This window comes from Bos indicus x Bos taurus, chromosome 13 (genome assembly GCF_003369695.1).
Source record: "Bos indicus x Bos taurus breed Angus x Brahman F1 hybrid chromosome 13, Bos_hybrid_MaternalHap_v2.0, whole genome shotgun sequence".
In the NCBI taxonomy this organism is placed as follows: Eukaryota; Metazoa; Chordata; class Mammalia; order Artiodactyla; family Bovidae; genus Bos; species Bos indicus x Bos taurus.
In genome coordinates, this window is record NC_040088.1 from 40,432,139 (window position 1) to 40,445,290 (window position 13,152).

Genomic DNA, 13,152 nt, shown 5'->3' on the forward strand with positions numbered 1-13,152 from the left:
ACCGTGCTGTCTTTAAACTGCTTCAGCTGATTGGGGAAAGTGGTGTTTCCCAACTATGTTTTATGGACTCTGGTTCTGAAAAGGCGATTCTATGATTCAGTACATTTAAAAATACATTCCTCACTTACTATACCTCCAAAAAATGTTAGGGGTCTTTAAAGGGAAAACCATCAATTCCTTAAAATATTCAACTATATAGAACATTGCACTTCTCATAGACAGAATGAATATTTTGCTCTAGTTTATAGCAAACTGTTTTAACCCTTCTTTAAAGTTACTATCAATATTGGTGCACTAATATGACCGTATTTTAGACATAATAATTCATAAAAAGCAATGGCCACATTAGAAAAGAGAAACCCCAAAACTTCCTTACACTTTAAAAATAACAAGTTAATTGCACTAAAATTAACACACAAGAATCACGTAATATTTGGTATCCATAACTGACAACATATGCCTGTTTTCAGGTTCTTAAATCTCAGGCACTAAATATTTGTAAGTTAAAAATTAAGTAAATGGTATGTTGATATCAAATACTCAAATTATAAATTGAGGGTTTTTAACGTCGGTGGTCTCAAGCAATCGAAGTTCTCCTATCAATAAAAATGAGGGTAAAAGATTTACCATTATTAAAAGCATCCCATCATCACTACTACCAACGACTGTAATACAACAGTAATGATACGATTGCTCCGAATTGATATAATTCCTAAAGAATATCTCGAAACAACACTCTAGGAAGGTTCACAGGAAATAGTTATCACAGCTATACAAATGACAGCAGAAATTGCTCTGATTTCTAAGTATGCACCTACCATTCATCAAAAAGGTCACAATTAATCCAAATGAAAATGTAAATAAGGTGCAACTTGGTTGTTATAGAGTTAAGACTGCCCGCTTTGATACAAAGTGATCCTTCTGAGCTAGGCATGTAGAAACCAGCATGAGAGGAAAAAAAGGAAAGGGGGAAAAAAAAAAGAAAGAAACCTGCATGAGGAAGGATATGCATTCATTTGCCTATGTTTAACTGACCTAATCAAGAGCAAATCTGAAAGACCAGCAATAACGGCAGTAACACAGTGGAACTAACTGGCTCTAACAAAAGGCTGGTAGCAACAGTGCCCATTCCAACGGGCAAACTAAACTACTAAGTTCAGCTCAGAATCCCAATTAAGCACTTCGGAAACGGAAAGAAAAAAAAAACCCAATCCTGCAGTGGGTAGGCCTACTCATCATCCACCAGCCCACCAAAGAAATTCAACCCAATATCTCACATTCCATCATTCTCATCTATTTTGTACAATTTCCCAGCCAGTCCCGTCTTTTTCTGGACTGGTCAAACATAGTGAAGCATTCAGAAATGAGTATTACCCAACAAGCATCATAAATCACCATAAACAGAAAATAACATGCCAGCAAAGTATCACTGTAAGTTTCCAACAATTTTTTCCTAAGAATATCAGCCAAATGCAAGTTTCAGTTTTCTCTTGTCCAGAGAAATCTAAAATAGTTATTCTGGAATGCTACCTGAAAAAAAAATTTAAATCTTGAGAGATTACAATGCATTTCAACACATTTACATCAAATGACTCAGGACTTTGAGATCAGTTCATATGGAAAACACAAGATCAAAATCAGGGTTCATCTTCTAAAACGAAGCAGCCAGCCCCATGTCAGAATTTCAAATTTTCAAAAAACTTTTGATAAATGGAAACGGTCCTGTCTTCAAACAGAATTCTTTTGCAAGATGAGCTATCTTCATTTTCTTTTTAAAAGCACAGAAAAGAAGTACAACTCCTGCCTGCGTTATCTGCGGAATATCACCTGAAGTCCTCTGAGCAGACAGCTAGGAAAATACATTTACCACGGTGACAGGAACACCTGGCCTCTAGCAACCAACCAACTCATCATCAATTCCTTTTGTCAGGGGAAAAGGTTCAGAAGCGCTGAGGCGGTCAAGGACAGACCACACATAAGGCTGGCGAAAGCCAGGTGAGACCCATTTGGAGGAAAAATCATTTCCAATCCCATGGTCGTTCAAGTGAGATTGGGAGGGTGGTTACACAGGAATGGACAATGCTTCTCACCTGGGGTGGGGGAGGAGGCTAAGAAAACCAGTTTTCTCAAAAAAAAAAAAAAAAAATTTAAGTTCACGGACCTGAATTACCTACCCAACAGCGGTTACCTGTGACTGGTCACCGAAACTGACTAGCAGCGGGGCCTGGAAGCTGAGAAGGAAACGCCACCGGGCTAGGCTTCACCCTCCCCCACTCCTTTCCGTCTCCAGGCGCGAGAGGCCCTCGACCAACAAGGGAGGCGCAGCGACGCCGCAACCGGGGCTTTCTCGGCCTTGTCCTCCCCAGAGACCCTTGCTCGGCCGCCCCAACTGGTCCAGACACCTGCCCGGGCCGGGCTTTTGCACACCGCGGTGTCCCCTCCCCGCAGGCCCGGCTGCAGGCCCGGCCTGCCCGGAGAGATCCCGCCCGCCCCGGGAAGAGACCCCCGGCCTCGCGGCGCGGGGGGCGGGGAGAACAGGGCTGAGCAGGGCCTGCGGCCGGCCCCCTCCCGGCCCCAGGCCGCCGCCCCTCCTCACCGTCAGGCCAGTGCCCAGCACGATCACGTCGTACTCCTCATTCATGGCGGGGCCGGGCGCGGACGGAGACCCAGAGAAGGCTCAGAGCTCTAGGGGTCTGGGGCTACGGCTGCCCCGAGGAGGAGGCGGACGGCGGGGCGAGCACTCAGGCCAGAAGGGACACGAGGGAAAACGGAAGCGGAGGCAGAGACTACACGGAGCTGTGGATCGGGGAGCCGGCCGTCACCTCAGACGGGAAGAGAAGAACGGGGCGGGGAGGGTAGGGAAGGCTGCGAGGGAGAGAGAGGCGGGCTGCGACCGCGGCCTCCGCAGCCGGGGCGAGGCCGGGAGGAAGCCGTCGATCACGCCCTTCCCGCTCGCTCATTGGCTACGTCTCCGTCGCCCACCCGACCCGCTTCCTCTCCCACCTCTCGCGAGAAAAGGGCGGGCCGAGGCCCTGGTGGATTTCGGATCCGTTCCCAAAGCGCTGCCGCCTTGGTTGGGGGCGGCAGGGGCTGCCGCGCGCGGGCCTTCGAGGGCGGGGCGGGGTTGAGCTTGTGGCCGGGGGCCGCTGTCCGGTTCTTCACTCTCGCTCCCCATCGGGCGCCGGGGCGCAGTCGGCCCCGCGCCCGCAGCTGCCCTTGGACTTTGGGCCCGCCGCGACCACGTGGCTGGGGCTGGCCGCCCCCGCCCCCGGGACCGCGGGCGGCCTCCCGCAGCCCGGCACACCAGGAGATGACGCCATCCGGCCCGATTCCGGCTGCGGTTCGGCCCTCTGCGCGCCTAGTTGGTCCTCTGCAACTTGTCTTGCTTTTCTTTTTATCCTACCTCCATTTCCTGAAGGAAACAAGGACCCAATGAATTTTAAGGAGTTCAGAAATCACTTTTTTTTTTAACTTCCCTCCCAATGTCATTCTTGCCTGATGCATTGCCCCATGTGCAGCCTTAGGAAATAAGAATTAAAAAAAAAAAAAAAAACTCTACTTTTGAAAAGGAAACTTTAGCATAAAGGGGAAGGGCAGATTTGATGGGAAGCAGGTCTGCACCTACTGAGAGCTATAATCTAAACCAGCTGTAAAGATAGCTGACCAGCACGTGAATGGATTTAGGCCACAGAGTGTAGGAAAAGAAAAAGATTCCCTGTTTTTTGCCTTCCATATCCGAGCCGGCCCAGCCCTGCAAACACACGCTTTTTCAGGTTTCTATCTCCAGCCCTGGTGGCTTATGTTCTCAACCGAAGAGAGCAGATCTGGTGTTTTCAGCCTGAGTATGTAGACAAAAGAGTTGATGTTTCCTTGAAGATTTATTCTCAAATAAGAACTGTTTAAAGTGAATCTTGGGAGACAGACCTACCTTCCTTCACGTTTAAATTACTCTGATTCATGACAGAATCAGAGCAAGTTTTTTACAATGTTTCTTCATCCCTACATAGAGTTTAAGAGGGTATATTATATAAGACAATGGGCCTTTTGCGGGGAGGGGAGAAGAAAACTCTTTAAATGTACATCAGTCTTAACTGGATTTGTATACGTTAGTGGCTAAATGAATTTCTGTTGTTCACTAGGTCTCTTTGTGACCCCAGGGACTGCAGCACTCCAGGCTCCTGTGTCTTCCACTATCTCCTAGAGTTTGCTTAAATTCATCTCCAAAATGAATTTTTACAAGTAGACAAAAGTCAAGTGCAAAGTTACTAGACTATTGAACAGATTGTATAACCATGTTAACTGACTTTGGTTAAACAGGTGATGCCTTAAGAAAGTCCTGCTGTTGCTAAGTAATCCAGTGCCATATATATCTAACATGTTTACAAACAACAGAAATATATGTCTTACAGTTCTGGAATCTAGAAAACATAAGGTTAAATTTGTCTGTTGAGGACAAACTTCCTGGTTCACCGTGTCTTTTCACTGTGCCCTCACACTGAGAAGGAGACAGGGATCTCTCTGGGGCTGCTTTTATCAGTCGGTAAAGAATCTGCCTGCAATGCAGGAGACCTGAGTTGGATTCCTGAGTTAGGAAGATCCTCCGGAGAAGGAAATGGCAATCCACACCAGTATTCTCACCTGGAGAAGCCCATGTTCAGAGGAAGCTGGCGGACTCCAGTCCATGCGGTCGCAAGAGTCGGACACAACTGAGCGACTAAACCACCACCGCCACCATGTTTTTGAACTGACCAAAAATATTGACTCATTAAAAAATTCATTTTAAAAAAAGAAAGTGAAGTCGCTCAGTCGTGTCTGACTCTGCGACCCCGTGGACTGTAGCCCGCCAGGCTCCTCTGTCCATGGGATTCACCCGGCAAGAATACTGGAGTAGGTTGCCATTTCCTTCTCCAGGGCATCTTCCTAACCCAGGGATCAAACCCCTGGTCTCCTGCATTGCAGGCAGATGCTTTATCCTCTGAGCCACCAGGGAAGCCCCCTAGAACCTTTTTCACATATTGCCATCAGCCTCTGCATATTGAAGAACATTTTACATGTATCTGCTGACTTATGTTGCCATGCCTTATGTGAAGGAAAGTTTATCGATATTCATGTGGAGTTACTGAAAGACTCAAAGGTATTGGCGAAGGAAACAGTATTTAAGGCTAATATGGTTCCTCAGTCTGATCCCTTACACTTTAGTTTTGTTGGCAGATAAGTTCTGTGGCCCTGACAAAAGACAAAAAGAAAAAGAAAAAAATGCTAACCTTCAACAGACTGAGTCCATTCAGATTCCACCCAACCTAATCCAGTTGCCGAGGAATTTGGAAGACAACAAATACCTATGGTGAAGTGGCTTAAGTGAGTGAAGTCGCTCAATCGTGTCCGACTCTTAGCGACCCCATGGACTACAGCCCACCAGGCCCTCCGTCCATGGGATTTTCCAGGCAAGAGTACTGGAGTGGGGTGCCATTGCCTTCTCCGTTAACAGCGGCTAGGCATATTATATTTACTTGGAGCTGGTATACTTGGTGACAGCCTTAGTGCCCTCGGACACGGTGTGCTTGGCCAGCTCCCCAGGTAGCAGCAAGCACACGGCGGTCTGAATCTCCCTAGATGTGATAGTCCAGCACTTGTTGTAATGCGCCAGGCGCGATGCCTCCCCAGCAATGCACTCGAAAATGTCGTTGATGAAGGAATTCATGATTCCCATTGCTTTGGACAAGATGCCGGTGTCCTGATGGACTTGATTCAGCACCTTGTACACGTACACGGAGTAGCTCTCCTTGCAGCTGCGCTTGCGCTTCTTGCCGTCCTTCTTCTGGGCCTTGGTCACAGCTTTTTTTAGAGCCCTTTTTAGGGGCAGGAGCAGACTTAGCCAGTTCAGACATGTCTATAATGACAACACCCAACAACAAAGAAAGATCTTGAAATGGTGAAGTGGCTTAAAAGCCACTAGTTGGTTCAGTGTCTCAGAGACCACAGTTGGCAGTTCCTGATGGCAGGAAACCTTAGGTTGGGAGAAGCAGGTTGGTGGAGAGGAGTGGAAAACACCATCAACCTTGAAAATGTTTTCAAATCTTTACCCAAAACAAGAGGAGTCCAGAGAGAGTCTTATTTATACTTGGTGCTTGGGAATCATTGTTTGCTGATTTCTGGTTCTGTTTCTCCAAGAAACAGAAACATTTTCATCATCTGTTTCTCCAAGCCCCTGCCTGCACTTCGCAAAGGAAGAGACAAGAGTCCAAGGAAAAGAAAATTATAGAGTGAACCTTAGTCCAGGTTCTGTCCAAAACCACAACAGTTTCTCACTCACTTTTCCCGCTCCTGCATATTCTGACCTTTACCTTCTTAAGACATGAATCAGAGCATGTCCATGTTTCTGCCTGTCTTTTGTACTTAGAATAAAATGCACATCCTTGAATCGGACTAAAAGGTATCCTTTAATCTGCCTCTCACCTCTGCCCCACTGCATCTTGCTGTACTTCAGGCTCACTTCACTCCAAACACACTTGTCTTTCAGTTCCCAGAACCTGGGGTAGCTTTTAACCACCCAAGGGCCTTGTACCCTCAGCGGTCCTGCGGCTACCGACCCTGGCTTCCCCCTCCTGCACCTCTTCCCACGGCTCATTCTTCCCACTTCCTTAAGTTTCAGCTTAAAAATCTTCCCTCGCCACTTTATTTAAAGCTGGTTCCCCTCAACTTTTATTCTCTATTGTCACCCTGCTTATTTCTTTCATTCCTTTTTAAAAATCAAATTGGTGACTATTTTCTTGTTTTTTGTCTGCCTGTCGCTCAGAATGTAAACTGCATGAGGATGGGGACGTTATCTGTCTCGTGCGCAAGAGAATAGTGCTGAGTCCCTGGGAGGTGATAGGTAAATATTTGGTGAATGAATAAAGAGACCTGGAAGTCGATCCCTACATCTACAAGGACTAAGTGTGATGAAATAGGTACGAGTTCCTCTTGAGACTTTTGAGAAGCACAGCTTTTCTTGCAGCAGAAGATACTGAAGTTCATGTTTTGGAGGGTCTTAAAGGCAGGGATCAATAAAATATAAATCTGTTTGAAGTGTGGTTGGCTAATGGTGAAGATAAAACACGTCAGGGTCTAGAAAAAAAGAATTTCCTAAAATATATATTTTCTAGTGTATGAGAGATCCTTTACTCCCCCACCCCTAAACTGTTCATCTGCCCCTGGTCTCTGTCTCAGCAGTGATGCCTCCACCTTGGCCCCAAACCAGAATTCTAGATTTTATCCTCATTCTATCTTCTTTCTCTCCTTCCACATCTACTCCTCTTTTCTTTGGCTGTGTAACAAACCACCCTAAAATTTAGTGGCTATAAACAAACCTAGTGGCTTAAAGCAGCAATGTATTGATACTGTTATCTCTTATGGTTCTGTGGGTTGAATGGGCTCAGATGTGTGGGAGTTGTTTGGGCCTGGGGCTGGGGTCATCTGAAGGCTCAAGTGTCCTGGACATCCATGATGGCACATGTGTGACTGACTGTTGACGCCAGCTGCTGGCTGGGGGCGTAGCTGGAGCTGTCAACCAGAGGAGCATCGTATGTGTGACTTCTCCATTTGGCTTGCACATCTCAAAGTATGGCAGTTGCATTCCAAGAGTAGAAATTCCAAGAAGCTAGAAATTTAAAAGTAGAAGCTGCCGGCCTCATAAGATCTGGACCTGGAAGCTGCCACCGTGTTCCTTCTGCTGAATTCTTTGGTTACAGCCATTACGGAGCACACCCAAATTCAAGAGGAGCAGCTAGAACCCAGCTGTAAGCGTCAATGAATCTGCAGCCACCTTTAGTTGGCACAGTGCCCCATTATGTTCTGGCCATTCCACCTCATAAAGAGCCTTCCAGGAACTTCCGTGGTGGCTTAGTGGTTAAGATTCCCTGCTCCCATTGCAGAGGACCTGGGTTCAATCCCTGATCAGGGAGCCAGATCCCACGTGCTGTAACCAAGAACCCGCCCTTGGCAACTGAGACCCAGCACAGCCAAATAATTGTTTAATTTATTTATTTTAGCTGTGCTGGGTCTTCCTTGCTGCATGGGCTTTACTCTAGTTGTGGCAAGCAGAGGCTCCTCTCTAGTTGGAGTTCATGGACTTCTCATTGCAGCGGCTTCTTTTGTTGCAGAGCACAGGCTCTGGGCACACAGGCTTCAGTAGTTGTGACACGTAGGCTCTAGAGCACAGGCTCAATAGTTATGGTGCATGGGCTTAGTTTCTCCATGGCCTGTGAGATCTTCCCAGATCAGGGATCGAACCCCTGTCTCCTATTTTGGCAGGCAGATTCTTTACCACCAAGCCACCAGGGAAGCCCCCCAAATAAAACTTTAGAAAAAACAAAGCCTTCCAGTCCCTTCTCTTCATCCTCAGGGCCACTACCCTAGTACCAGCCACCATCAAGTTCTCTCCTAGATAACTGCAAAAGCTTCCTTCAGTTCAGTGGTTTCTACGTCATAACCCAAGTGATCCTCATAGAAAGTGACTGAGTCAACCATGACTTTAAAATCTCTCACAGTTCTCCATGGCTCTTAGCATAAAGTTCAAATGCCTGGTCATTTCTTAAGAGGAGCCTGAATAACCTGGCCCTCAATTACCTGGTCAACCAAGTCATCACCCCAGCCCTCCTCCACCATCTTTTCTGACCCACGGCTGTATAGGTCAGTTTCCAGTCACAAAAACAGAGTTGCTCTAGGTATTTTGAACAGAGGCAGTTAAATATAGAGAACTAGTTTCAAAACTTATACAGACTGAAGGGGCAAAAAAAGGTTACCCAGAGGTGAGGAAGGGCCTGGAGCTCCAGGCAGGAGCAGGAGGGGAACGTGTCACCTGAGCCTGGCTCACGGGTGGCCAGGCCGTCTGGCTGACCCGCCGCAGTTACTGGTTACAGCCGCTGCAGAGCCACTTTGCCTCCTCTGCCCCAGGAGCCCAGGAGTCCTCTCCACTCGCTGGTGCTGCTGCTGCCCTCCCTGCAGCCAGAGAGGCTCTAAGGGCCGGGAGCATGGCTCCTCCCTCCTCTTGCCTCCAGTCTCCCCAAGCACCTCCCCAGAAGCACCAGAAGTGAGCTGGCACAGCGATCTGGTTGGTGTGATCAGCTGACTCAGCCTTTGGCAACACAGAGAAAAACAGACATACAGCCCGGAGCCGAGAGAAAGGCGTCAGAGCTGCTCTAAACACTTCTGCGTTTTGTGAGCTTGTCAGGCTTTTTCCCTTCTGGACACACATCCAGACATTGCCTCTGTCTGGAATGTTCCTCCCTTCTCCTCCTACTTGATGTCACCTGCTCCAGGAATCCTTTCTTAATGCTCCTCTGGGTTAAACTCCTCTATTCTGAGCCACCATGGTGTTATCGCTTTCTCTTGGCACTTGTCATGTGGTCATAGATGGGTGTTTACTGCTCTGTGGTCCACGTTGTGTTCCTCTCAAGAGTACAACTCTCTCTTTTCATCCTTTGATTCCTTACATCTGAATCGTGTGTGTGTGTCCGTGTGTGTGTTAGTCGCTCAGTCGTGTCCGACTCTTTGCAACCTCATGGATGGTATCATAGTGGAAGTCGCTCAGTCGTGTCCGACTCTTTGCGACCCCATGGACTGTATAATCCATGGAATTCTCCAGGCCAAAATACTGGAGTGGATAGCCTTTCCCTTCTCCAGGGGATCTTCCCAACCCAGGGATCGAACCCAGGTCTCCTCCAGAAAGAGGATTCACCATCAGATTTCCACAGGGGTCAGTGACTCCTAAGAAACTGTATATGTGGATAAATGAATGAATTCACAGCTTTCCTAAAACATAAAGAAAAATACAGCTTCCAGGAAGAAAGTTTCAAAGACCATTTCAGTGATTTAACCTAAATCACAATTGTTATTGAATTTCTGTAGATAGAGAAATAAAAGTAAGTCCCAAAACTGATGATGGGCATGGAAATAACAAAATAATATGCAAAATAGAGCTCATTAGCAAGTATAATCAGTAGCAGCTCTATGGAGCTGCTTCGGGTACGGTGACTGGGAGTTGGTGGAACTGGGTAGGGCTCAGGGTGGGGCTCAGGTGTGGTGGCAGAGCAGGTAAGCCAGGTGTCCTGGTTCTCAAAAGACTCACAAGCACAGGGAAGGCATGTTCTAGACACCATCGCCCTTCAGAAAGACTCACTCTAGCATCTAATTGTAGAAACCTCGTGGGATGAAGTAATGACAGTTAGCCATTTCATTTTACATATTTGTTTCATTCTAAAAGACTAAAAAGATCTCTAAGCTGCCCAAGCTTCAGTGTTGCTTAGAGCACTTTAAAACCATTCACTTTGGAGAAGGCAATGGCAACCCACTCCAGTACTCTTGCCTGGAGAATCCCATGGACGCAGGAGCCTGGTGGGCTGCAGTCCGTGGGGTTGCTAAGAGTCGGACATGACTGAGAGACTTCATTTTCACTTTTCACTTTCATGCATTGGAGAAGGAAATGGCAACCCACTCCAGTGTTCTTGCCTGGAGAATCCCAGGGATGGCGGAGCCTGGTGGGCTGCCGTCTATGGAGTCGCACAGAGTCGGACACAACTGAAGCGACTTAGCAGTGGCAGCATAGCATTGAATAATACATAAACTTCAAATTAGCACCTCTTACTGCTTGTATTTAAATAAACACTGTATTCTAATGGCAGAGAATTCTTGTGACACAATTGGCCCTGAACTTATAAGCATCTGGGCTGAACTACAAACATTCATTTCTTAAGTTCCTAAAGGTTTTGCATTGTTGAACTACATTGGTTGGATGGGAGGTTACAGAGACACAGTTCATATTTGAGGCCCCAGGGGTACTAATACTCCTGCATCTAGACAATAGATAAACAATGATGGCATAATAACGGTCAAGGTAAAGAGAACTTGAATAGTTCAATTCCATTATTCTGTGTGACCACTTGGATTTGTTATTTGGGTTTAAAATTTAAAACAGTGAAACAGTTTGAATGCAAGGTGAAATATTTTTGTTTGATAGTTTTACATTTTCTAATGCCAAAACAACTTTTAGTTTTGTGGACAGACTTCAGATATGAGCTAGGCCTGATTTCATAAAGACTTACCAGGATTTGGGACAAACACTAAAACCTGTGACTTGGAACAGGTTGGAATCCCTGAGCAGACAGCTGACAAGTTTTAATTCATACATGAAATATCTCAGTTACCTTGTATAATACCTTTATTTTAGTTGGAATTATTCTTGTTTAAATGCAATTAAATTCTAATTGTAAGCGGATAAGGTAGGAGGTTCCTGGGGAAAGAAAACCAGGCATGGCTTTCTTGACATAAGTGAAGCTATTTTGGGCCTAAATCATTGTGTGACTAAGTCTAACTGCAATGCTTGCCCTTGAACACGTCTCAGTAGTTAATGATCTTAACGGGATAAAAGAGTGAAGAAACAAGCTTCTGTTATAAGGCAAGAGAAGTAACAACAGTAAAAACGATATTGTTAGTTGTAAAGGTTCCCAGTTCTATTCAATGGTAAAGATTAGCTTGAAGTGCTGAATCACCACATCAACTGCAACATAAGGGGTGACGATTTTGATCTTTTCTGACCCTTTGGATTTCAATTCATTAAAGCTTGGACTCTGTAGACTGCCTGAACCCTTGGAGAAGCCCCTTCCTTCTTTCTCCTGATCTTTGGCTTGGTTGTGTCTTTTGGCCTGACACCCATCAAGAAGTGAATCTAGGTTTTGAGTAACATTATGTTATCATTTATTACTGTGAAAGGCCAACATGTTGGTGTAATTTTTTCCCTTAAAATTAATGTAGTTAAACAGGATGAATTCATTACACTTGTGGGTATGTAATCTTTGTTTTGTTCTTTCTTTATTTTACTGACATGTTTTATACATACAGAATTCAATCAATTAAAAATATACTGTCAATTTTTCTGGCCATTAAAAAAAATAAATAAATAAAACCATTCACTTGAATGTTTCTTGTATTAAGTTACTTTGACTTCAAGTATCAAAAACCATGTCAGGCTACCTTACATATAAAAGGAGAATATATTGGGACTTCTATGGTGGTCCAGTGATTAAGACCGAGTTTCCAATGAAAGGGGATGCAGGTTCAGTCCCTGGTCAGGGAATTATGATCCCACATGCCATGCCACGCAGCATGGCCAAATATATATATATATATATTTTTTTTTTTTTTTTGAGGAGAATATGTTAGAAGGACAAAGGGGTAAAAATGTAGTTAGGGGTCTGGAAGGAGCAGGAATCAATAACTGGAAGGCTGTCTCTGAGCTCAGCTGCTCTCTATCCAGCCTCTCTGCTGTCCTCTCCTGGTGGGTCGCCTCTCCCCTGGGATGTGCAAGAGAGATGCTGGTTGGCAGCCCCGGTCTCCTCAGTTACCTGCTGCCTGTTCAGGGGTCACAGCAGCAAGAGTTCTCCGCCACACTGTGTGGACTATAGGCAGCTGATTCTTTGTGTTGGGGGTGGTTCTGGGCATGTTTTTCTGCATCCCTGGCCTCTACGCCCTTGATGCTGGCAAGACCCACCCTCTCCCCCCACCCCAGCTGTGACATTAGAATGTCTCCAGATATTGTCATTGTTCCCAGGGGGGCAAAAAACCTAAGTGAGTGAGAACCTCCAAACCAGACCGTCTAGTTTCTCATAACTTAGTATCAGATTTCCAGAGGAGAGAATCTAGTTGGCTCAGCTTGGGTCTGGGTCCAATTCCATCCAATTAACTATAGCCAGGGCTTCAGGTCACATGGCAGAATCTGGCTGCCAGAAGGAGGGGGCACATCCTGCTCCCAGAGAAGAGGTATGGACAGATATTCTAGGAGGGCCCTTCCACTTCCTTAACCCCAGCGAGCTGTCCTGGTCTGACTCTCTGTACTGTATTTGTAGGAGGTTTAGGGGGAATTTTTCTCAGAAATATGTTTATGATATCTCTATACCTTTCATATTAACCCCAAATCTTCTACTAGAAGGCCTTTGAAATAAAAATACCTTAATTGTTTTCAATTTTCTCCTCTGAGGCAGGTGCTGTGTGAGGCCTCAGTAAGCTTAGATTGGTCCTGTCTACACAGAGGTATATTTAATTCCAGGCTGATGTAATAGTTATAATAGTAATAGTATAGTCCTACTTTGGATTAGTATTGCTTTGTTTTCAAAGCCA

The 13,152-nt window shown here is 45.8% G+C and overlaps 1 protein-coding gene across 2 annotated transcripts in view; it reads right to left on the reverse strand.

The window, feature by feature from the left end:
* The window catches only part of GDI2 (GDP dissociation inhibitor 2), a 28,964-nt gene extending 25,783 nt beyond the window's left edge, over positions 1-3,181 (reverse strand). The window contains exon 1 of one of the 2 annotated variants that reach the window (XM_027559535.1): positions 2,597-3,181. In XM_027559535.1, coding sequence (XP_027415336.1) covers positions 2,597-2,641 — 45 coding nt within the window. In that variant the 5' untranslated portion in view covers positions 2,642-3,181. Of the gene's footprint in view, positions 1-2,188; positions 2,494-2,596 lie in introns of those variants that run through there. The other variant, XM_027559536.1, reaches the window with a different exon arrangement.
* Between the last annotated feature and the right edge of the window lie 9,971 nt (positions 3,182-13,152).